Genomic DNA, 24,625 nt, shown 5'->3' on the forward strand with positions numbered 1-24,625 from the left:
GCTAAGCGCTTGGGTGAATTCAATGGAGTTAGAAGACAGGATCCCTGCCCTCGTCAAGGAATTTCCAGTCCATCAATCAATAGCGTTTATTGACTTCCTGCTGTGTGGAGAACACTCTACTGAGCACTTGGGGGAGTCCAATAGACAGTAGACGTGATCCCTGCCCTCATCAAGGAGTTTCCAGTCCATCAATCAATAGCGTTTATTGACTTCCTGCTGTGTGGAGAACACTCTACTGAGCACTTGGGGGAGTCCAATAGACAGTAGACATGATCCCTGCCCTCGTCAAGGAGTTTCCAGTCCATCAATCAATAGCATTTATTGACTTCCTGCTGTGTGGAGAACACTCCACTGAGCACTTGGGGGAGTCCAATAATAATAATAATAATAATAATAATAATAACAATAATAATAATGGCATTTGTTAAGCGCTTACTATGTGCCAAGCACTGTTCTAAGCGCTGGGGGGATACAAGGTGATCAGGTTGTCCCACTTGGGGCTCACAATCTTAATCCCCATTTTACAGATGAGGCAACTGAGGCTCAGAGAAGTGAAGTGACTTGCGCAAAGTCACCCAGCTGACAAGTGGCAGAGCCGGGATTTGAACCCATGACCTCTGACTTCCAAGCCCGGGCTCTTTCCACCGAGCCACGCTCCCCATCCCCCCCGCCCTACCTCCTTCCCCTCCCCACAAAACCTGGATATATGTTTGTATAGATTTATTACTCTATTTATTTTACCTGCACATATTTACTATTCTATTTATTTTATTTTGTTAATATGCTTTGTTTTGTTGTCTGTCTCCCCCTTCTAGACTGTGAGCCCGTTGTTGGGTAGGGACCGTCCCTAGATGTTGCCAACTTGGACTTCCCAAGCGCTTAGTACAGTGCTCTGCACGTAGGAAGCACTCAATAAATACGATTGAATGAATGAATGAATGAATGAATGCAAAGCACTGTTTTAAGCACTGGGGGGGATCCAAGGTGATCAGGTTGTCCCACGGGGGGCTCACAGTCTTCATCCCCATTTGACAGATGAGGTCACTGAGGTCCAGAGAATAATAATAATAATAATGTTGGTATTTGTTAAGCGCTTACTATGTGCCAAGCACTGCTCTAAGTGCTGGGGCGGTTACAAGGTGATCAGGTTGTCCCACGGGGGCTCACAGTCTTAATCCCCATTTTACAGATGAGGTCACTGAGGCCCAGAGAAGTGAGGTGACTTGCCCAAAGTCACACAGCTGACAATAATAATAATAACAATAATGATGGCATTTATTAAGCGCTTATTATGTGCAAAGCACTGTTCTAAGCTCTGTGGAGGTTACAAGGTGATCAGGTTTTCCCACGTGGGGCTCACAGTCTTCATCCCCATTTTCCAGATGAGGGAACTGAGGCCCAGAGAAGTGAAGTGACTTGCCCAAAGACACACAGCTGACAAGGGGCGGAGCCGGGATTAGAACTCACAACCTCGGCCTCCCAAGCCCGGGCTCTTTCCACTGAGCCAAGCTGTGAACCCCAAGTGGGACAGGGACTATATCCAACCCAATTATCTTGTGTCTCCCCCAGCTCTTAGTACAGTGCCTGGCACTTAGTAAGCGCTTAACAAATACTTTTATTTTATATTTTATTTTGTTAATATGTTTTGTTGTCTGTCTCCCCTGTCTAGACTGTGACCCTGCTGTTGGGTAGGGACCGTCTCTATATGTTGCCAACTTGGACTTCCCAAGCGCTCAGTACAGTGCTCTGCACACAGTAAGGGCCCAATAAATACGACTGAATGAATGAATACCAAAAAAAAAATTGGCTTTATCCCTACGCCGAGAAGGGAATGAGACTCATCTTGACAGTAAGCTAAGGCTAAGACCCTTTGTGGCTTCCTTCTAAGACGGCTTCTTGACAGTCGTCACGACGCCCATTTCCAATCCCCGTAATTCCTTATCCGATATCGATCCCCTCCATCGCTCCCCAGGAGGAAATGGTTTGGTGGGATGGGGCCAGAAACCGCAATTTTCTTCCGACACCCCGCTCCGAAGGGGGTCTTCCCCCTGAGTCTCCTTTGACACTTCCTTCCCTCCTCCTCTCGGAGGGTTGGGTACATAAGGGGCACGACTGGGAGTTTTCCTTCGGAAGCAGCAGCTGCGGAAAATTAAAGATCGTTAGGACCGCAGTCCTGGTAAGTTGAGTTTTGCCAGATCAGGTGTCCGGGTGTTGGGAGACTCAGTTTCCCCGTCCGTAAATGGGAATGTTGTTGGTTGCGTTGAAAGATGGGAAACAGAGGACGCGGGGTTGGCAGGCCCTTCCTTTCATTCGGCCTTATTTGTGGAGTGCCTGCAGAGCACTGTGCTAAGCGCCTGGGAGAGTACAGTGTAACAATAAAAAGACACAATCCCTGTCCACCAGGAGCTGACAGTCTTGTGGAGGCTGGAGGAGGAAGGCAGGGGGGCCTAATGGGTAGAGCCCGGGCGCTGGGAGCCGGAAGGATCTGGGTTCTAATCCTGGACACTTAGACACTAGTCTGCTGTGTGACCTCGGGCCAGTCACTTCGCTTCTCTGGGCCTCGGTTCCATCACGGGGATTAAGACCGTGAGCCCCATGTGGGACGTAATGAAGGGTGGCATGTATTAAGCGCTTCCTAGGTGTCAGACACTATACGAAGCTCAGGGAGGGGAATACAAAGCACAGTCCCTGTCCCACATGGGGCTCACAGTCTTAATTCCCGTTTTCCAGATGAGGAAACTGAGGCCCAGAGAAGTGAAATAATAATAATAATGACATTTGTTAAGCACTTACTATGTGCAAAACACTGTTCTAAGCGCTAGGCAGGATACAAGGTGATCAGGTTGTCCCACATGGGGCTCACAGTCAACCCCCATTTTCCAGATGAGGGAACTGAGGCCCAGAGAAGTGAAATAATAATAATAATGACATTTGTTAAGCACTTACTATGTGCAAAATACTGTTCTAAGCGCTAGGCGGGATACAAGGTGATCAGGTTGTCCCACATGGAGCTCACAGTCAATCCCCATTTTCCAGATGAGGGAACTGAGGCCCAGAGAAGTGAAGTGACTTGCCCAAAGTCACCCAGCTGACAAGCGGCGGAGCCGGAATTAGAACCCATAACCTCTGACTCCCAAGCCCGGGCTCTTTCCACTGAGCCACGCTGCTTCGCTAATGACTCGCCCAGGGTCACACAGCACAGATGTGGCGGAGCTGGGATGAGAACCCAGGTCGTTCGGACTCCTAGGCCTGCGTTCTACAGATAATAATAATAATGGCATTTATTAAGCGCTTACTATGTGCAAAGCACTGTACAGATCGACTAAGCGCTCAGTACATACCACTGATGGACTGATGGGTCTTCTTCACAGGTGCCCTAGTGGAAGATGGGGAGAATCTGGTTCATCGTCTGCTTCTGCGGCCTCCTCTCTCCCTCTCACGGGCTCCTGGAGACCGTAGGAAGCGTCGCTCGGCTCGATAAAGATGAATTAGAAAAGGGTGAGGGTTTCCAGGCTCCCCCCAACCCTAGTCTGCTGCGTGACCTTGGCCAGGTCACCTCACTTCTCTGTGCCTCAGTTGCCTCATCTGTAAAATGGGGATGAAGACTGTGAGCCTCACGTGGGGCAACCTGACGACCTCGTATCTCCCCCAGCGCTTAGAACAGCGCTTGGTACATAGTAAGCGCTTAACAAATACCATCATCATCATTATGATTATTCTCTGGGCCTTGGTTCCCTCATCGGGAAACCTTTTATCTTACTTGATTACCTTTAATCTACTCGAGCGCCTAGAAGTAAGCGCTTCACAAATACCACAGTTATTATAATTATTCTCTGTGCCTCAGTTACCTCACCTGTAAAATGGGGGTGAAGACTGTGAACCCCACGTGGGACAGGGGCTGTGTCCAACCCGATTACCATGTATCTCCCCCAGCTCTTCGAACGGTGCCTGTCCCAGAGGAAGCGCTTAACTAATAGCACAATTATTAGTATCCTCATCATTATCATTCTCCATGCCTCACTCACCCCACCTGTAAAATGGGGATTAAGACCCTGAGCCCAACCCGATTAGCTTGCATCTCCCCCAGCTCTTAGCATAGTGCTTCGTACATAGCAAGCACTTCACAAATAATGGCTCAGTGGAAAGAACCCGGGCTTTGGAGTCAGAGGTCATGAGTTCGAATCCCAGCTCCACCGCGTGTCTGCCGTGTGACCTTGGGTAACTTCTCTGAGCCTCAGCTACGTCATCTGGAAAATGGGGATGAAAACTGTGAGCCCCACGCGGGACAACCTGATCGCCTTGTATCCCCCCCAGCGCCTAAAACAGTGCTCTTTGCATGTAGTAGGTGCTTAACAAATGTCGTAAAAAAATACCACAATTTATTATTATTATACCAGCGATCGGTCGGTTGATGGGTAGGAGAGAAGCATCCAGGGGGATTTCATGGTGGGGTTGTTGGGGGGTCCGGGGGGGGGATTAATTCTCTGTATCCCTCATTTCAGCCATCCAGAATTCCCTGGTGGAGGGACCCCTTCTTCAGGGAGTCCTGGGGACTGTGACATCGGTGAATTCGGGGTTGATCGGAAGCAACGGCATCTTGGGAGGCGGAGGTCTCCTCAGCACCGGGGGCCTGTTTGAGGTTCTGGAAAACCTCTCCGGGTCAGTTCGTCCATTGGTCTTATTTACTGAGCGCCTGCTGTGAGCAGAGCGCTGTGCTGAGCGCTTGGAGAGTCCAGTATAACAGAGTTAGTCAATCGCATTTACCGAGTGCTTCGGGCATGCCGGGCACTGGACTAAACTCACGGGGGTTGGGTAGGGACTGTCTCTATATGTTGCCAACTTGTACTTCCCAAGCGCTTAGTACAGTGCTCTGCACACAGTAAGTGCTCAATAAATACGATTGATTGATTGACAATATTCATTCATTCATTCAATCGCATTTACTGAGCTTAGAACAGTGCCTTGCACATAGTAAGCGCTTAACAAATGCCATCATTATTATTATTATTGTTGAGCGCTTACTGTGTGCAGAGCTCTGTACTAAGCGATTGGGAAGTACAAGTTGGAAATAGCTCAGTGGAAAAGAGCACGGGCTTTGGAGTCGGAGGTCTTGGGTTCAAACCCCGGCTCCGCCAGTTGTTAGCTGGGTGACTCTGCGCAAGTCACTTCACTTCTCTGGGCCTCAGTTACCTCATCTGTAAAATGGGGATTAAGACTGTAAGCCCCACATGGGGCAACCTGATCACCTTGGAACCTCCCCAGCGCTTAGAACAGTGCTTTGCACGTAGTAAGCGTTTAATAAAATGCCCTCATTACAAGTTGGCAACATATAGAGTCAGTCAGTCGGTCAAGCCTGTTTATTGAGCGCTTGTTCTGTGCAGAGCATGCTTGGGAGAGTCCAATATATGAGAGTTAGTCAATCATACTGTGAGCCCACTGTTGGGTAGGGGCCGTCTCTATATGTTCCCAACTTGTACTTCCCAAGCGCTTAGTACAGTGCTCTGCACACAGTAAGCGCTCAATAAATGCGACTGAATGAATGAATCATACTTATTGAGCGTTTACAGGGTGCAAGAGCTATGGTCTGGGACTGGGGATGAATCAAAAAAACAGGTCACGGCAAGGCAGAAGGGAGTGGGAGAAGAGGAAAGGAAAGGGGGGAGACAGACATCACAAATTCAATCCATCATTAAATCCCGTCAGATCGACATCGCATCACTAAAATCCATCCTTTCCCCTCCATCCAAACAGTTCCCTCAGCTAATCCTCTCCCACCTTGATTGTGACTGTATCAACCACCTCTCTGACCTCCCTGCCTCCCGTCCGTTACTGAGCACTTAGTCAATCTGTAGAAGGCAGGCCTGGGAAGGAAAACGATCCGGGTTCTCATCCCGGCTCCGCCACTTGTGTGCCGTGTGACCTTGGGCCAGTCATTAGAGAAGCAGCGTGGCACAGTGGAAAGAGCCCGGGCTTTGGAGTCAGAGGTCATGGGTTCCAATCCCGCCCCTGCCAATTGTCATCTGTGTGACTTTGGGCAACGTCTCTGGGCCTCAGTTCCCTCATCTGGAAAATGGGGATGAAGACCGTGAGCCCCACCATGGGACAACCTGATCACCTTGTAACCTCCCCAGCGCTTAGAACAGTGCTTTGCAGATAGAAAGCACTTAATAAATGCCATTATTATTATTATTATTAAAGGAGGGCTTAGGCTGGGAAGGCCTCTGGGAGGAGGAGATGGGCCTTCAGTAAGGCTTCGAATGGGGGCAGAGAATCGTTGGCTGTGGGATTTGAGGAGGGAGGGTGGTCCAATCAATCAATCAATCATATTTATTGAGCGCTTACCGTGTGCAGAGCACTGTATTAAGTGCTTGGGAAGTACAAGTTGGCAACATATAGAGACAGTCCCTACCCAACAGTAGGCTCACTGTATAAAAGGGGGAGACAGAGAACAAAATCAAACATACTAATAAAATAAAATAAATAGAATAGATAGGTACAAGTAAAATAAATAAATAAATAAATAAATAGAGTAATAAATATGTACAAACATATATACATATATCCAGGTACAGTGGGGAAGGGAAGGAGGTAAGATGGAGGGGATGGAGAGGGGGACGAGGTGGGGAGGAAGGAAGGGGCTCAGTGTGGGAAGGCCTCCTGGAGGAGGTGAGCTCTCAGTAGGGCCTTGAAGGGAAAGCCTGTTGTGGGCAGGGAGTGTCTCTCTTTATTGCTGAATTGTACTTTCCAAGCGCTTAGTACGGTGCTCTGCACACAGTAAGCACAGCATGGCTTGGTGGAAAGAGCACAGGCTTTGGAGTCAGAGGTCATCGGTTCAAATCCCGGTTCTGCCACTTGTCAGCTGTATGACCGTGGCCACTTCACTTCTCTGGGCCTCAGTTACCTCATCTTTAAAGTGGAGATTAAGACTGTGAGCCCCACAACCTGATAACCTTGTAAACTCCCCAGCACTTAGAACAGTGCTTTGCACATAGTAAGTGCTTAATAAACGCCATTATTATCATTATTATAATTAATAAATACAATCGAATGCTCTCCATCCCCCCTGCCTTACCTCCTTCCCTTCCCCACAGCACCTGTATATATGTATATATGTTTGTACCTATTTATTACTCTATTTATTTTACTTGTACATATTTATTCTATTTATTTTATTTTGTTAATATGTTTTGTTTTGTTCTCTGACTCCCCCTTCTAGACTTTGAGCCCGCTGTTGGGTAGGGACCGTCTCTATAGGTTGCCAACTTGTGCTTCCCAAGCGCTTAGTCCAGTGCTCTGCACACAGTAAGCGCTCAATAAATACGATTGAATGAATGAATGAATGAATGCGAGAGAGGAGTCAAGCACTATGCCAAAATTAGCTCACATCTCCCCCAGTGCTCAGTACAGTGCCTGGCACATAATGAAAACTGAACAAATGTCATAAAAAGCAAACAAAGAAGATAGAACAGTGCTTTGCACATAGTAAGCGCTTAATAAATGCCATTATTATTATTATTATTATTATTATTATTATTATTAAGATACCACTAAAAAAAGAGTGAAAGAACTGAACGCTCTCCTTCTGTCTCCTCCTTGTGTCTCCTTCACTTTTGGGGTGACATTTTTGGGCCCCCTTCATCCTGTCTCCTCCACTTTTGGGGTGCGACTTTTTGGACTCCTCCCCAACCCACAGTTTGAAGATTGAAGAGCTGGTTCTTCCCAAAATATCTCTGAAACTGCTGCCCGGAATTGGAATCCGCCTCAACCTAGAGACCAAAGTGGGGTTGAATGGAGGCGGGTGAGTTGGGGGTGAGGGGGGTGGGACCCCGGGGGTCCCCGGGATGAGCTCCTGGCGGGTCGGCCTGGGTCCCGAGCCCAGCTCCTGGCAAGAACGGGCAGCGCTTGCAGCGGGAGGGATTGAGGTTAGATTTTGGGATGAAGGCTGAGGACGGGGATGGGGGCCCAGGCCCCTGGGGGGTCTGCTCCAGCTGGGCGTCGAGGTGAACGTGTCCTCCAAACTGGCCCTGGGCGTGAGCGAGATGGGGACCCCCATTCTGGTCCTGAAGAGCTGCGGGACTCTCTTGGGACACATTTCCATCTTCTCTGGGTATGTATCACGCTCCAGGGGACGTGGCCTGTGGGGGAATCACCTCCGGGACCCCCAATCCACCCCCGACCCACCCCCGGGACCTCCCCAGCCCATCCTCTGTCCATAACAATGATGATATTCATTAAGCGCTTACTATGTGCTCGGCACTGTACTAAACGCTGGGGTGGGTACAAGCAAATCGCGTTGGACACGGTCCCTGCCCCACGTGGGGCTCACAGCCTCCATCCCCATTTTCCAGATGAGGGAACTGAGGCCCAGAGAAGGGAAGTGACTTGCCTAAGGTCACACTTCAGACAGGTGGCAGAGCGGGATTCGAACCCAGGTCCTTCTGACTCCCAGACTCGGGATCTACCCACGAGGGCATGTTGCTTCTCTGGCTCTTCTCTTCAGTCTCTTCTAGACTGTGAGCCCACTGTTGGGTAGGGACCATCTCTATATGTTGCCAGTTTGTACTTCCCCAGCGCTTAGTACAGTGCTCTGCACACAGTAAGCGCTCAATAAATACTATTGATTGATGGATTGATTGGCCCAATCCAGCCCACCCCTCGAACCCTCAGCCCCCCCCCACCTGGTGATGTGTGACCTCGAGCTAAGCACTGAACCTGTCTGGTCCTCTACCCAATTGCTTGTGAAATACTTGGAGTCATCCAACTCACCGGAATAACCTCTTCCTGTTAATAATAATAATAATAATGGCATTTATTAAGCGCTTACTATGTGCAAAGCACTGTTCTAAGCGCTGGGGAGGTGACAAGGTGATCAGGTTGTCCCACGGGGGGCTCACAGTCTTCATCCCCATAATAATAATAGTGATGGCATTTATTAAGCGCTGACTATGTGCCAAGCACTGTTCTAAGCGCTGGGGAGGTTACAAGGTGATCAGGGTGTCCCACGGGGGGCTCGCAGTCTTCATCCCCAATTTCCAGATGAGGGAACTGAGGCCCAGAGAAGTGAAGTGACTTGCCCAAAGTCACCCAGCTGACAATGGGCAGAGCCGGGATTTGAACCCAGGACCTCTGACTCCAAAGCCCGGGCTCTTTCCACTGAGCCACGCTGCTTCTCTGTTCTGCCTCCTCCTTCGACCGTGAGCCCCACATGGGACAGAGACTGTGTCCGACCTGGTTAAATCTTTTCTCCCCTAACACTTAGTACAGTGCCTGGCACGTAGTCAGCGCTTAACAAATATCATTTAAAAAAAAGGAAGAGAGAATCAAAGAATCAAACATTTTCTCTCCATCCTGCCTCTTCCTTGGGTCTCCGTCACTTTTGGGGTGCTAATAATAATAATAATAATAATAATAATAATAATAATAATAAAAATAAAATTCAATGCCTATTTTGCTTGGATCCAGACTGGTTCCTTATCCTGTGCTGAAATTAGTGGAACACACACTCTTCCAAGTTCTTCCTAGACTGGTGAGTTTCCCCACCTGTGCACCTAAAGCCCTGAAGTTAGCAGTAGGAGTAATACCAGTTTTTATTGAGCATCTACTGAGTACCCTGCACTATACTAAGTGCCTTGGAAAGTTCACCCCCAAAATCAGCCTGGTTCCCTGCCCCCAGAAAGCTCCCACTTAAATCGGGAAGACAGTCATGAAAAATTCACATCCAGTAGCTGTAGCAGTAGTGATAGTGTACTAAGCGCTGGGGTGGATTAAGCGCTTAGTACAGTGCTCTGCACACAGTAAGCGCTCAATAAATACGATTGATTGATTGATTGGATTCGAGCAAATCGGGTTGGACACAGTCCCTGTCCCACGCGGGGCTCACAGTCTCCATCCCCATTTTCCAGATGAAGGAACTGAGGCCCAGAGAAGTGAAGTGACTTGCCCAAGGTCACCCAGCAGACAAGAGTGGCAGAGGCGGGATTAGAACCCATGACCTCCTGACTCCCGGGCCCGGGCTGAAGCCCCTAGTAGTAACAATAACAGCGGGAGAAGCAGGGTGGTTTAGTGGAAAGAGCCTGGGCTTGGGACCCAGAGGTCGTGGGTTCTAATTCCGGCTCCGCCACGTGTCAGCTGCGTGACTCTGGGCAAGTCACTTCACTTCTCTGGGCCTCAGTTCCCTCATCTGTAAAATGGGTGTGAAGACTGTGAGCCCCACGTGGGACAACCTATCTCGCATCTTCCCCAGCGCTTAGAACGGTGCTTGGCACATAGTAAGCGCTTAACAAATGCTATTATTAGTAGTAGTAGGAGCAGCAGTTGGGTTTCTCAAGAGCTGAAGGGCTAACGTCCAAGCACTGTGCTAAACGCTGGGAAAGTCGCGGACCGGAGAGCAGCAGCTGTACTGTGAGCCCACTGTTGGGTAGGGACTGTCTCTATGTGTTGCCAATTTGTACTTCCCAAGCGCTTAGTACAGTGCTCTGCACATAGTAAGCGCTCAATAAATACGATTGATTGATTGATTACTGGGTGACCCAGCCCCCGGCCCCCCGGGGGAGTTGGATGAAATTGTTCCGCAGGTCATCCCAAACTGAGCCCCCTTTTTCCTCTCCTCCTTCCCATTCCCTCCGCCCTACCTCCTTCCCCTCCCCACAGCACCTGTCTATATGTCTGTACAGATTTATAACTCTATTTATTTTCCTTGTCCATATTTACTATTCTCTTTATTTTGCTAATGAGGTGCATCCAGCTTTATTTCTATTTATTCTGATGACTTGACACCCGTCCACGTGTTTTGTTTTGCCGTCCGTCTCCCCCTTCTCGACTGTTGTTGGATAGGGACCGTCTCTAGAGGTTGCCGACTTGGGAGTTCCCAAGCGCTTAGTCCAGTGCTCTGCACACAGTGAGCGCTCAATAAATGCGATTGAATGAATGAATGAATGAATTGGAGTGGTTTGGGGGCCTCCCACCTCCTCTCCGCACCTCCCCAGTGACCCCCAAAACTTGGACAGATAGATTTTCCCTCTTCTCTCCCGCAGCTGTGTCCGGTGGTGGACAGTGCCCTGAGCGTTGTGAACGAGTTGCTGGGGGCTGTTCTCTGTAAGTGGTTCCCTTTGGGTGCTCACTAGGCACCCAGCGCTGTGCTAAGCACTGTGCTGGACACGCTACGATCAGATCTGTCGCAGTCCCTGTCGTCCGCCATCTGTGGGGGAGGGAAGGCAGGGTTTGAATCCCCCATGATCCGACCCTGCGTGTCAGAGAGGTTAAGTGACTTGCCCAAGGTCACCCAGCAGACGAGTGGCGGGGAGGGGATTAGAACCCAGAACCCACTTGGCCTAGTCCTGGGGTAAGAGCAGCTGGTCCAGTTCTGAGGTCGGAGCAGCAGGATGGAACATTATATCCAGTCCAGAGCTAGGAGTAATAATAATAATTATTATGATACATGGGTAAGCGCTTACTATGTGCCAAGCACTGTTCTAAGCGCTGGGGTAGATACAAGTTAGGTTGGACACAGTCCCTGTCCAACAAAATCTCACCCTCTTAGTCCCCATTTTACAGATGAGGCAACGGAGGCCCGGAGAAGTGAAGTGACTTGCCCAAGGTCACACAGCAGGATTAGAACCCTTGACTTTCTGACTCCCAGGCTGGTGCTCTCACTACCGAGCCATCAGAGGACTGTAATAATAATAATGATGATGGTATTTGTTAAGCACTTCCTACGTGCAAAGCACTGTTCTAAGCGCTGGGGTGGATATAAGGTGATTAGGTTGTCCCACGTGATGCTCACAGTCTTCATCCCCATTTGACAGATGAGGTAACTGAGGCACAGAGAAGTTAATAATAATAATAATAATGGTATTTATTAAGCGCTTACTATGTGAAAAGCACTGTTCTAAGCGCTGGGGGGATACAAGGTGATTAGGTTGTCCCACGTGATGCTCACAGTCTTCATCCCCATTTGACAGGTGAGGTAACTGAGGCACAGAGAAGTTAATAATAATGATGGTATTTGTTAAGCACTTACTATGTGCCAAGCACTGCTCTAAGCACTGGGGGAATACAAGGTGAGCAGGTTGTCCCACGTGGGGCTCACGATCTTAATCCCTATTTTACAGATGAGGTAAGTGAGGCACCGAGAAGTGAAGTGACTTGCCCACAGTCACACAGCTGACAATTGGTGGAGGTGGGATTTGAACCCATGGCCTCTGACTCCAAAGCCCGGGCTCTTTCCACTGAGCCAGTCCTGGAATAGCAGCGGCTGGCGGAGCACTGTAGCCAGTCCCGGGAGCGGGAGCAGCTGGTGGGAGCACTGGGGGGGGGGGTGTCGGGGGGCAGGGGGGCAGTTTTATTTTTTATTTTATTTTATTTTATTTTATTTTGTTAGTATGTTTTGTTTTGTTCTGTCTCCCCCTCCTAGACTGTGAGCCCACTGTTGGGTAGGGACCGTCTCTCTATGTTGCCAACTTGTACTTCCCAAGCGCTTAGTCCAGTGCTCTGCACACAGGAAGCGCTCAATAAATACGATTGATTGATTGATTGATTGATTTCTCTGAGTTTCCCTCTAGGTTTGGTGCCGATGGGGGCCCTGGGGAGTGTGGAATTCACCGTGGCCGCCATCCCCCTAATCCAGGACCAGTACATCGAACTGGACATCTCGGTCCGTCCCGGCTCAGCCCCCTCCTACTCATCCCGGGGGGGTCCACGTGAGCCCCCCCTGCCCCCCGGGAGACTTCCACTTTTCCCACGAGCGTTGGAAAAGGGGGCTGGGGTGGCCCGGCTGAACCAGAGCCTCCCTGGGAGAAGGAGACAAAGATGCTCGGGATGCTTCGGTCTCCCTTAGCGACGGCCCTCGTTGCCTAGCAACCCCGCCGTGGTCCACGGGGGAGGCCGATTCTGGCAACCGGTTCGGAGGGGGGTCCAGGGGAAAGATCCCACCTCTCTTTCCCCTCCAGCCCATCGTCAGGAACGTGGCGGGGGATTTGATCGATCTTCCCCAGCCCCACGAGGCCTCGGAACCCACCGAGACCCCCGAGCCCGTCTCTCTCCCCCCAAAAGAGGACCACACATCTCAGGTGACCGTCCCTGTCTACCTCTTCTCCGCCGTCTTCACCCTCCTCCAGTCGAACGGGGCCCTCAACCTGGACATCAACGAAGACTTGGTAGGTCGTCTGAGGATTTAGAACTCCGGGCCGGCCCAATTCCTCATCCTTTCTGGTATTTGCTGAGCGCTCACTATGTGCAGAGCACTGGACTGAGCGCTTGGGAGAGCCCGATGCATCAGAGTTGGGAGACACGCTCCCTGCCCACAACAATCTGAGAAGCAGTGTGGCTCAGTGGAAAGAGGCCGGCCTTTGGAGTCAAAGGTCAAGGGTTCCCAGCTCTGCCAAATGTCAGCTGTATGACTTGGGGCAAGTCACTTCACTTCTCTGGGCCTCAGTTCCCTCATCTGGAAAATGGGGATTAAGACTGGGAGCCCCCCGTGGGACAACCTGATCACCTTGCAACCTCCCCAGCGCTTAGAACAGTGCTCTGCACATAGTAAGCGCTTAATAAATGCCATTATTATTATTAACAATCAATCCATCAGTGATATTTCTCCATCAGTAGAGAAGCAGCGTGGCTCGGTGGAGAGAGCCCGGCCTTTGGAGTCAAAGGTCGTGGATTCTAATTCCGACTCTGCCACTTATCAGCTGGGTGACTTTGGGCAAGCCACTTCACTTCTCTGGGCCTCAGTTCCCTCATCTGGAAAATGGGGATGAAGACTGTGAGCCCCACGTGGGACAACCTGATCACCTTGCATCTATCCCAGACTGTGAGCCCCACGTGGGACAACCTGATCACCTTGTAAACTCCCCAGCGCTAAGAACAGTGCTTGGCACATAGTAAGCGCTTAACAAATGCTATTATTATTATTTATTATTATTTACCCTCTCCGGAGACTTTGTCGTCTGTGAATTGGGGAAAGGCAGACTTCAGCCTCGCGTTGGACAGAGATCGTGTCTTATCTCATCATCCCAGATCTAATAATAATAATAATGATAACATTTATTAAGTGCTTACTATGTGCAAGGCACTGTTCTAAGCACTGGGGAGGTTACAAGGCAATCAGGTAGTCCCACGGGGCACTCACAGTCTTAATCCCCATTTTACAGATGAGGTAACTGAGGCACAGAGGAGTTAAGTGACTTGCCCAAAGTCACAGCTGACAGTGGATTTGAACCCATGACCTCTGACTCCAAAGCCTGTGCTCTTTCCACTGAGCCACACTGCTTCCCTATCTAGTCCACAGTCAAGCAGGTTGGCCGGGCTTCATAAATGCTATTGCTGTCATTTTTTATTAATAATAACATTAAAAGTATTATTTTTATTACTATCAGGGGGAGCATATATCCTCTCTGAAAGTCCCTGCCTGCCTCTACCAGACTTTACCACTCAATACTACTCAATGCTCAATACTCTGCACACAGTAAGCGCTCAATAAATACGACCGTGGTAGAGAGGCAGCGTGGCATAGTGACAAAAGCACAGGCCCGGGGGTCAGAAGGGCCTGGGCTCTAATCCCTGTCTGCTGTGTGACCTTGGGCAAGTCATTTCGCTTCTCTGTGCCTCAGTTCCTTCGTCTGTAAAATGGGGATGAAGACGGCGAGCCCCATGTGGGACAAGGGCTGCGTCTAATCGGTTTGCCTTGTATCTCCCCCAGCGTTTAGAACAGTGCCTCCTACATAGAAAGTACTTACTGAATACCACTATTATCATCCCTACAGGTTCCCAGCCGAATTGCTCTGACCACCACCGCTCTGGCCTCCGCGATTCCTGAAGTTAGTGACCCTTCCTCTAACTCCCCTCCAGATCTTCCGTCACCCCTGCAGACCCTCTCCCGGAAAATTTCTAGGCCGGGGGAAGCAGCGTGGCTCAGTGGCTTTGGAGTCAGAGGTCATGGGTTCAAATCCCGACTCCGCCAATTGTCAGCTGGGTGATTTTGGGCAAGTCACTTCATTTCTCTGGGCCTCAGTGACCTCATCTGTAAAATGGAGATGAAGACTGTGAGCCCCCCGGGGGACAACCTGCTCACCTCATAACCTCTCCAGCGCTTAGAACAGTGCTTTGCACATAGTAAGCGCTTAATAAATGCCAGTATTATTATTATTATTATGAACTGAAAGACCTCTGCAGACCTTCTGGCCTGGAATGCTCTCCCTCCTCATATCTGACTGACAATTGCTCTCCTCCTTCTTCCAAGCCTTATTGCAAGCCCGTCTCCTCCTCCAAGAGGCCTTCCCTGATTACGCCCTCATTTCCTCATCTCCCACTCCTTTCTGCGTCGCCCTGATTTGCCCCCTTAATTCGCGACCCCCCAGCCCCACACCACTTGTGTACTGATTCATCTCTTATTCATTTATATTCATGTCTATTCTATGTCTATGTCTATACATATATTCATGAGAAGCAGCGTGGCTCAGTGGAAAGAGCCCGGGCTTTGGAGGCAGAGGTCATGGGTTCAAATCCCGGCTCCACCAACTGTCAGCTGTGTGACTTTGGGCAAGTCACTTCCCTTCTCTGTGCCTCAGTTCCCTCAACTGTAAAATGGGGATTAAAACTGTGAGCCCCCCGTGGGACAACCTGATCACCTTGTAACCTCCCCAGTGCTTAGAACAGTGCTTTGCACATAGTAAGCGCTTAACAAATACCATTATTATTATTATTATGTTTGTCTCCTACTCTGGGTTGTCAGCTCCTTGTGGGCAGGGAATGTGTCTACCAACTATGTCATATTGGACTCTCCCAAGCGCTTAGTACAATCAATATCACTGATTGATTACAGTGCCTGGTACATAGTAAGTGCTCAAAAAAGGCTATAATTATTATTTTTATTATTAGACTGCCAGCTCATAGTGGGCAGAGAATGTGTCTACCAACTCTGTCATATTAGACTCTCCCAAGAGCTCAATACAATTTCTGCGCACAGTAAGCGCTCAGTAAATACCACTGATTGATTGACTGTAAGCTCATTGTGGGCAAGGGATGTTTCCACCAACTATCAAACAATCGTATTTATTGAGTACTTACTGTGTGCAGAGCACTGTGCTAAGCGCTAGGGAGAGTCCAATAGAACCACAAACAGACACATTCCCTGCTCACAACGAGCTTGCAATCTAGAGATCGATCAATCCGGGGTATTTATTGAGCACTTACTGTGTGCCCCCGAAGCCAACAACCTCCTCCCGTCCAACTGAGAAGCAGCGTGGCTCAGTGGAAAGAGGCCGGGCTTTGGAGTCAGAGGTCATGGGTTCAAATCCCGGCTCCGCCACCTGTCAGCTGTGTGACTTTGGGCAAGTCACTTCACTTCTCTGTGCCTCAGTTCCCTCATCTGTCAGATGGGGATGAAGACTGTGAGCCCCCCGTGGGACAACCTGGACACCTTGTAACCTCCCCAGTGCTTTAGAACAGTGCTTGGCGCATAGTAAGTGCTTAATAAATGCCATTATTATTGTTATTATTACTTCTCCTCCCACAGGCTCTGGGGAATTTGCCCCCAGACCAGAAACTCCTGCTCACATTGAGGGTCAAGAAGAGCCCCGAAGTCACCCTAGAGAAGGACAAAGCCACCGTGTCCATCCCCGTGTCCATCGAAGTCCTGGCCGGCTCCCAGTTCGAAGTTGCCGAATCCCTGTTCGTCCTGGATTCTGTATGTGCGGTGTGGACGTTCCGGATTTCTTGGGAATGGGAATGGGACCGGCCCAGGGCAGGTCTTAGAGCTTGGGGTTGGAGGGGACTGGCTGCGGGGGCTGATTGACTTTTGTGTCAATCTTCTAATTATAGGACGTCAGGTTGAACGCACAGTTGAGCCCCTCTGCTGCCATGTTACACATCGCCTTGTCCCTGGAAAGGTAATTGTACCAGAAAGTTGGGACCCCCGGGGGGTTGAAAGATCAGCCTGTCGTTCAGCAAGCAGCAGGGGAAGCAGTGCGGCCTAGTAGCTACAGCGGGCCCGGGAGTCAGAAGAACCTTTCATTCATTTATTCATTCAATCGTATTTATTGAGCACTTACTGTGTGCAGAGCACTTGACTAAGTGCTTGGGAAGTACAAGTCGGCAACATATAAAAATAATAATAATAATAATTCATTCATTCAATCGTATTTATTGAGCACTTACTGTGTGCAGAGCACTTGACTAAGCGCTTGGGAAGTACAAGTCGGCAACATATAATAATAATAATAATAATAATTCATTCATTCAATCGTATTTATTGAGCGCTTACTGTGTGCAGACCACTGGACTAAGCGCTTGGGAAGTACAAGTTGGCAACATATAGAGATGGTCCCTACCCAACATGGGCTCACAGTCTAGAAATAATGGTATTTGTTAAGTGCTTACTATGTGCAAAGTACTGTTCTAAGCGCTGGGGAGGTTACAAGGTGATCAGGTTGCCCCATGGGGGACTCACTGTCTCAATCCCCATTTTACAGATAAGGTAACTGGAGGCACGGAGAGAAGCAGCGTGGCTAAGTGGAAAAAGCCCCGGCTTTGGAGTCAAGGGTCATGGGTTCATATCCCAGCTCCTCCAATTGTCAGCTGTGTGACTTTGGGCAAGTCACTTCACTTCTCCGTGCCTCAGTTACCTCATCTGTAAAATGGGGATTAAGACTGTGAGCCCCCCTGTGGGACAACCTGATCACCTTGTAACCTCCCCAGCACTTAGAACAGTGCTTTGAACATAGTAAGTGCTTAATAAACGCCATCATTATTATTATTGCCCAAAGTCACACAGCTGACGGTTGGCAGAGCTGGGATTTGAACCCATGACTTCAGACTCCAAAGCCCGGCTCTGTCCACTGAGCCACGCTGCTTCTTGTGGAGATGGTCCCTACCCAACAGCGGGCTCACAGTCTAGAAGGGGGAGACAGACAACAAAACAAAACATGTGGACGGGTGTCAAGTCGTCAGAACAAATAGAATTAAAGCTAAATTCATTCATTCATTCAATCGTATTTATTGAGTGCTTACTGTGTGCACAGCACTGTACTAAGCGCTTGGGAAGTACAAGTCGGCAACAGATAGAGACGGTCCCTACCCAACAACGGGCTCACAGTCTAGAAGGGGGAGACAGGCGAAAAAACAAAGCATGTGGATGGGTGTCAAGTCATCAGAACAAATAGAATTAAAGCCAAGTGCACATCATTAACAAAATAAATAGAATAGTAAATATGGACAAGTAAACGGTTCCCATCCCGGCTCTGCCACCGGCCTTCTGTGTGACCTTGGGCAAGTCACTTCCCTGGGCCTCAGTTCCCTCCTTTGGAAATTGGGATTAAGATTTTGAGCTCCACGTGGGACACGGACTGTGTTCAACCTGATCGTCTTGGGACTCCCACAGCGCTTAGAACAGGCCCGTCACACAGTAAGCGCTTAACAGATACCATTAAAAAAAAAGCATTGAAGGAGGAAGACTGACTCCTTCCAGGGCAACCAACTCTACTGCGGAGCAGTGAACTGAGCGCTCGGTTGAGTCCAATCTAACAGAATTTGCAGACACTTTCCAAGCTCGTAACGGGCTGACAGTCTAGAGATGAGATTATAGTCTGGAAGAGGTGGGATTTTAGGAGGGCTTGGAAGATGGGGAGGGTGGGATGGTCTGGTGGATTTGAGGGTGGGAAGGGACAGAATTCCAGGCAGGGTGGGGGGAAGAGGGAGGCGGACACTTTATGGATTTTCCTGTCGGAAAAATAATGCCAAGGGCCTCTTTTGTTTTTTCTAGACTCACCGCCAAGCTGGCTTCCACTGACAAGGTCTCTTTTGATGTGAGTAGATATCTGTGTGTGTGTGTGTGTGTGTGAATCAATAATAATAATAATAATAATAATGACGGCATTTGTTAAGCGCTTGCTATGTGCAAAGCACTGTTCTAAGCGCTGGGGGGGATACAAGGTGATCAAGTTGTCCCACCTGGGGCTCACAGCCTTAATCCCCATTTTACAGATGAGGTAACTGAGGCTCAGAGAAGTTAAGAGATTTGCCCAAGGTCACACAGCAGACATGCGGTGGAGCAGGGATTTGAACCCGTGACCTCTGACTCCAAAGCCCGGGCTCTTTCCACTGAGCCACGCTGCAGCGAACAAGGGGTGGAGCAGGATTAGAACACAGGTCCTTCTGATTCCCAGGCCCGGGCTCTAGCCACTAGGCCACACTGCTCTCTAGTGTATGCGTGCGCAAGTTGTGTGTGTGTGGGGGGTGTGTGTATATGGAGAAGCGGCATGGCTCCGTTGAAAGAGCCCGGGCTTTGGAGTCAGAGGTCATGGGTTCAAATCTGGGTGACTTTGGGCAAGTCACTTCACTTCTCTGGGCCTCAGTTCCCTCATTTCATTCATTCATTCATTCATTCAATCGTATTTATTGAGTGCTTACTGTGTGCAGAGCACTGGACTAAGCACTTGGGAAGTCCAAGTTGGCAACATCTAGAGACGGTCCCTACCCAAAAGTGGGCTCACAGTCTAGAAGGGGGAGACAGAGAACAAAACAAAACATATTAACAAAATAAAATAAATAGAATAAATATGTATAAGTAAAATAAAGAGTAATAAATATGTACAAACATATATATATATATTTATTCATTCACTCATTCAATCGTATTTATTGAGCACTTACTGTGTGCAGAGCACTGTACTAAGCGCATGGGAAGTCCAAGTTGGCAACACATAGAGATGGTCCCTACCCAACAGTGTGCTCACAGTCTAGAAGGGGGAGACAGAGAAGAAAACAAAACATACTAACAGAATAAAATAAATAGAATAAATATGTACAAGTAAAATAAATAGAGTAATAAATATGTACAAACATATATATATTCATTCATTCATTCAATCGTATATAAATACGATTTATATACAATAATGAGCGCTTACTGTGTACAGAGCACTGTACTAAGCGCTTGGGAAGTACAAGTTGGCAACATATAGAGATGGTCCCTACCCAACAGCAGGCTCACAGTCTAGAACGGGGAGACAGAGAACAAAACAAAACATATTAACAGAATAAAATAAATAGAATAAATATGTACAAGTAAAATAAATAAATAGAGTAATAAATAGGTACAAACATATATACATATATACAGGTGCTGTGGGGAAGGGAAAGAGTTAAGGCCGGGGGGATGGGGAGGGGGAGGAGGGGGAAAAGAAGGAGGGGATCTGTAAAATGGGGATTAAGATAGTGAGCCCCATGTGGGACAACCTGATCACCTTGTATCCCCCTGGCGCTTAGAGCGGTGCTTGGCACATAGTAAGCGCTTAACAAATACCATTATTATTATTATTATTATTATTATATGTGCTGTCATTGGGATGGGGGTCAAGGGGCAGAGGTTGTTTGCAGAGTGTCAGTGAAGCCAGGAATGGATAAAGTTTCCAGGAGAAGGAGGTGGTCCGCAGTGTCGAAGGCAGCCGAGCGGTGGAGGAGGATGAGGATGGACTGTGAGCCTGCTGTTGGGTAGGGACCGTCTCTATACGTTGCCAACTTGGACTTCCCAAGCGCTTAGTACAGTGTTCTGCACACAGTAAGCGCTCAATAAATACGATTGAATGACTGGATTGGAGGCTCTTGGGTATGGAGAGAAAGAGATCAGCGGTGACCTTCGAGAGGGCGGTTTCTGTGGAGCGAAGGGGACGGAAACCAGATCGGAGGGGGTCGAGGAGAGAATCGGAGGAGGGGAAGTGAGGGGAGACGACTCGCTCAAAGACTAGGGAGAGGAATCGTTGAAGAGATGAGGCCATAGCCAGAAGGACCGTGGGGTCAAGGGAGGGTTATTTGAGGATGGGGAGACATGATCTCCTCAACTCTAGCCTGCAAGCCCATTGTGGGCAGGGAATGTGACTGTTTATTAGTGTAGAGAAGCGGCGTAGCTCAGTGGAAAGAGCCTGGGCTTTGGAGTCAGAGGTCAGGGGTTCAAATCCCAGCTGTGCCACTTGTCAGCTGGGTGACTTTGGGCAAGTCACTTCACTTCTCTGGGCCTCAGTTCCCTCATCTGGAAAATGGGGATGAAGACTCTGAGCCTCCCGTGGGACAACCTGATCACCTTGTAACCTCCCCAGTGCTTAGAACAGTGCTTTGCACATAGTAATCACTTAATAAAGGCCATTATTACTATTGCTACTATTCTAGACTGTGAGCCCGTTGTTGGGTAGGGACCGTCTCTATATTTTGCCAACTTGTACTTCTCAAGTGCTTAGTCCAGTGCTCGGCACACAATACACGCTCAATAAATACGATTGAATGAATGAATGAATGGACTCTCCCAAGTGCTTAGTACAGTGCTCTGCACACAGTAAGCACTCAATTCATTCATTCATTCAATTGTATTTATTGAGCGCTTACCGTGTGCAGAGCACTGTATGTATGACTGACTGAATAACGGCATGGCTGGAGAAGCGGCATGGCTCAGTGGAAAGAGCCCGGGCTTTGGAGTCAGAGGCCATGGATTCAAATCCCGGCTCCACCAATTGTCAGCTGTGTGACGACTTCGGGCAAGTCACTTCACTTCTCTGTGCCTCAGTTCCCTCATCTGTAAAATGGGGATTAAGACTGTGAGACCCCAGTGGGACAACCTGATTACCTTGTAACCTCTGCAGCACTTAGAACAGTGCTTTGCACATAGTAAGCTCTTAATAAATGCCATCATTATTATTATTAAGAGAATGGTGGGAGTAGCGGAGGAGGAGGTGGTGATGATTTCTCTCCCAGGGAAAATGGGGGGCTGGTTACCATGGGGTGTCTTGGACCTGGTGGGGCCTGAAATGGACTGGACTCTTCTTTCTCTTCCTCAGGCATCCCTTCTGGAAGAATGGCTGGGTGACATCTTCAGGACCTCCTACGTGCCCAAGATCAATGGTATGGACACCGTGACTCCACCACTCCCCTCCCCTCTTCCTCTTTCTCCTCCCCTCTCGCTTTGGGCAAGCCACTTCACTTCTACGTGCCTCAGTTTCCTCATCTGTCAAATGGGGATGAAGACTGTGAGCCCCCCGTGGGACAACCTGACCACCTTGTATCCCCCCCAGTGCTTAGAACGCTGCTTGGCACATAGGAAGTGCTTAAGAAGCAGCATGGCTCAGTGGAAAAGAGCCCGGGCTTTGGAGTCAGAGGTCATGGGTTCAAATACTGACTCCATGAATTGCCAGCTGTGTGATTTTGGGCAAGTCACTTCACTTCTCTGGGCCTCAGTTACCTCATCTGTAAAATGGGGATGTAGACTGTGAGCCCTCCGTGGGACAACCTGATCACCTTGTAACCTCCCCAGTGCTTAGAACAGTGCTTTGCACATAGTAAGCACTTAATAAATGCCATTATTATTATTACTATTATTAATAAGAAATACCATTATTATTTTTATTACTATTATTATTATTATTATTATTCTTATTATTAGTCCCTTTCCTCTCCCCTTTCTTCCCCTCTCTCCTCTCCCCTTCCCTACTGGGGTGATGAATCCTGGAATGGATCCAGTTTGGGAGTGGAAGGAAGAGTTTCCAACCCTGGATCTTCCCTGGAGACTTTGGTGGTTGTGTAGGGACAGTCAATAGTACTTATTGAGCACTTACTGTGTGCAGAGCACTGTACTGAGCGCTTGGGAGAGTCCAATGCAACAATAAACAGACGCAATTCCCTCTCCACAAGGAGCTGACAGTCTAGAGCCAGAGGCAGACATAAACAAAAATAAATAAAATGACCGATCTGGACATGGGCTGGGAGGGAGGATGAAGAAAGGGAGCAAGTCAGGGCGACACAGAAGGGAGTGGGAGAAGAGGAAAGGAGGGCGCAGTCAGGGAAGGCCTCTTGGAGAAGGAGGTGGGCCTTCAGTAAGGCTTTGAAGCCGGGGCCGAGTCAGGGATGGTTTGTGTGAGGTAGAGGGGCAATGGGGGGCTGTTTCCTGTTTTCCAATGTTTTTCCCTCTTGTTTATTGCAGCACACTTAGAAGTGGGGATCCCTCTGCCCAGGGTTCTGGCCGTGAATTTCTCGGGGGCAACGGTGGACATCATCGACGTAAGGGTCTTCTCCGCCCACTTCACCCCCTTAGCTGGGGTGACGTGACCCCAGAGGGCAGCCGCTCTCTGCCATCTTGTCACCATCGTTTTAGCGAAGGGGATTCTGTGCCGCTCCGAGCCCAGGCCGGGCCTGGGACCCCGATAAATCATCGTGGAGGAGGGGGTGGGCACTACCCATTCTATAAGGAAAAACCCAGAAGGTGGGATGGGGGTGGGATGGGGGTATAATGAGGGTGGGGGGGAAGTCGATTCGCTCCATCACCCAAGATAAAATATCCTCAACCATCTTCAAACAACTACTGCCACTACCACCAGTCACGGGTTCTCATCCCGGCTCTGCCAGTCCTCTGCTGTGTGACCTTGGGCAAGCCACTCCACTTCTCTGTGCCTTGGCTCCCTCCTCTGTAAAATGAGGATTATTCATTCATTCATTCAATCGTATTTATTGAGCGCTTACTGTGTGCAGAGCACTGGACTAAGCGCTTGGGAAGTACAAGTTGGCAACATATAGAGACGGTCCCTACCCAACAGTGGGCTCACAGTCTAAGAGACTATGAAGATTATGACCATAAGCTCCACATGGGACAATCTGATCACCTTGTATCCCCTCCAGCGCTTAGAACAGTGCTTTGCATATAGTAAGCGCTTAACAAATGCCATCACCATTACTATTATTATTATTATTATTATGTGGGACAGGGATTGTGTCCAACCCGATTATCTTGTATCTTCCCTAGCACTTAGAACAGTGTCTGGCCCAGATTAAGCGCTTAACAAATGCTATTATTATTATTATTATGTGGGACAGGGACTGTGTCCAACCCGATTAGCTTGTATCTTCCCTAGCTCTTAGAACAGTGCCTGGCCCAGAGTAAGCGCTTAACAAATGCTATTATTATTATTATTATTATTGTTATTATGTCTCCCCATTTTCCCTTCCAGAATGCAGTGCTGCTGACAGTGCAGTCCAGTGGTTAGAGGACAGTGTGTCCACATCTCCTCGCTTGCTGGGGGTAGGGGGAAGAAGACCCCAGAAGCTTCATTTTCCCCATCCTGATCACCCAATCTTCCCCCTTAGCCCCCTCACAAGCCCTCCCTGCTCTGGGGATGAAAGACTTTGGATGCCATCACAATCAATGGCATTTATTGAGCGCTTACTGTGTGTAGAGCACTGTTCTGAGTGCTTGGGACAGGAAAATGCAACAATAAAGGCTTTATTTACTTCCTTAGCATCCCCCTGGTCTTCCTCACCATCTCCCCTCTCCGACGTGCAAACTCTTTTTTTTATGGTATTTGCTAAACGCTCACTCTGTGTCAGACACTGTACTAAACGCTGGAAGCAAATACAGAAGTGGAAATAGATAATATTGATTCATTTAAGACTTCACTCATTCGATCGTATGCATACTGGGTGCAAAGCACTGAACTAAGCACTTATGGGAGCACACTAGAACAACAAACTGACACATTCTGTGCCCACAACGAGCAGATATTCTTGTTGGGGTTTGGGTTATTTTTTGTTGTTTCTTTTAAGGTATTTGTTAAGCACTTACTAAGTACCAGGCACTGTACTAAGCGCTGGGGGAGAG

The 24,625-nt window shown here is 48.8% G+C and overlaps 1 protein-coding gene across 1 annotated transcript; it reads left to right on the forward strand.

Moving 5' to 3' along the window:
• Window positions 1–269: 269 nt before the first annotated feature.
• BPIFB3 (BPI fold containing family B member 3) lies at window positions 270–24,225 on the forward strand. The gene is made up of 16 exons (XM_038750616.1): window positions 270–284; window positions 3,387–3,498; window positions 4,503–4,659; window positions 7,694–7,798; window positions 7,967–8,107; window positions 9,463–9,526; window positions 11,034–11,094; window positions 12,561–12,652; window positions 12,948–13,154; window positions 14,760–14,813; window positions 16,511–16,681; window positions 16,816–16,883; window positions 18,755–18,797; window positions 21,819–21,882; window positions 22,958–23,034; window positions 23,979–24,225. Exons 1-16 carry the CDS (start codon window positions 270–272, stop codon window positions 24,012–24,014), a joined length of 1,467 nt encoding a protein of 488 aa, XP_038606544.1. The 3' UTR covers window positions 24,015–24,225.
• Window positions 24,226–24,625: the final 400 nt, after the last annotated feature.

Source organism: Tachyglossus aculeatus, chromosome 8, assembly GCF_015852505.1.
Source record: "Tachyglossus aculeatus isolate mTacAcu1 chromosome 8, mTacAcu1.pri, whole genome shotgun sequence".
NCBI classification, from domain to species: Eukaryota; Metazoa; Chordata; class Mammalia; order Monotremata; family Tachyglossidae; genus Tachyglossus; species Tachyglossus aculeatus.

Bases quoted from the DNA above. Each gene is read 5' to 3' on its own strand.
- BPIFB3 (XM_038750616.1), top strand. The intron at 4,660-7,693 runs GTCAGTTCGTCC...CCCAACCCACAG, and splicing joins GTTCTGGAAAACCTCTCCGG to TTTGAAGATTGAAGAGCTGG. The intron at 13,155-14,759 runs GTAGGTCGTCTG...TCATCCCTACAG, and splicing joins TGGACATCAACGAAGACTTG to GTTCCCAGCCGAATTGCTCT.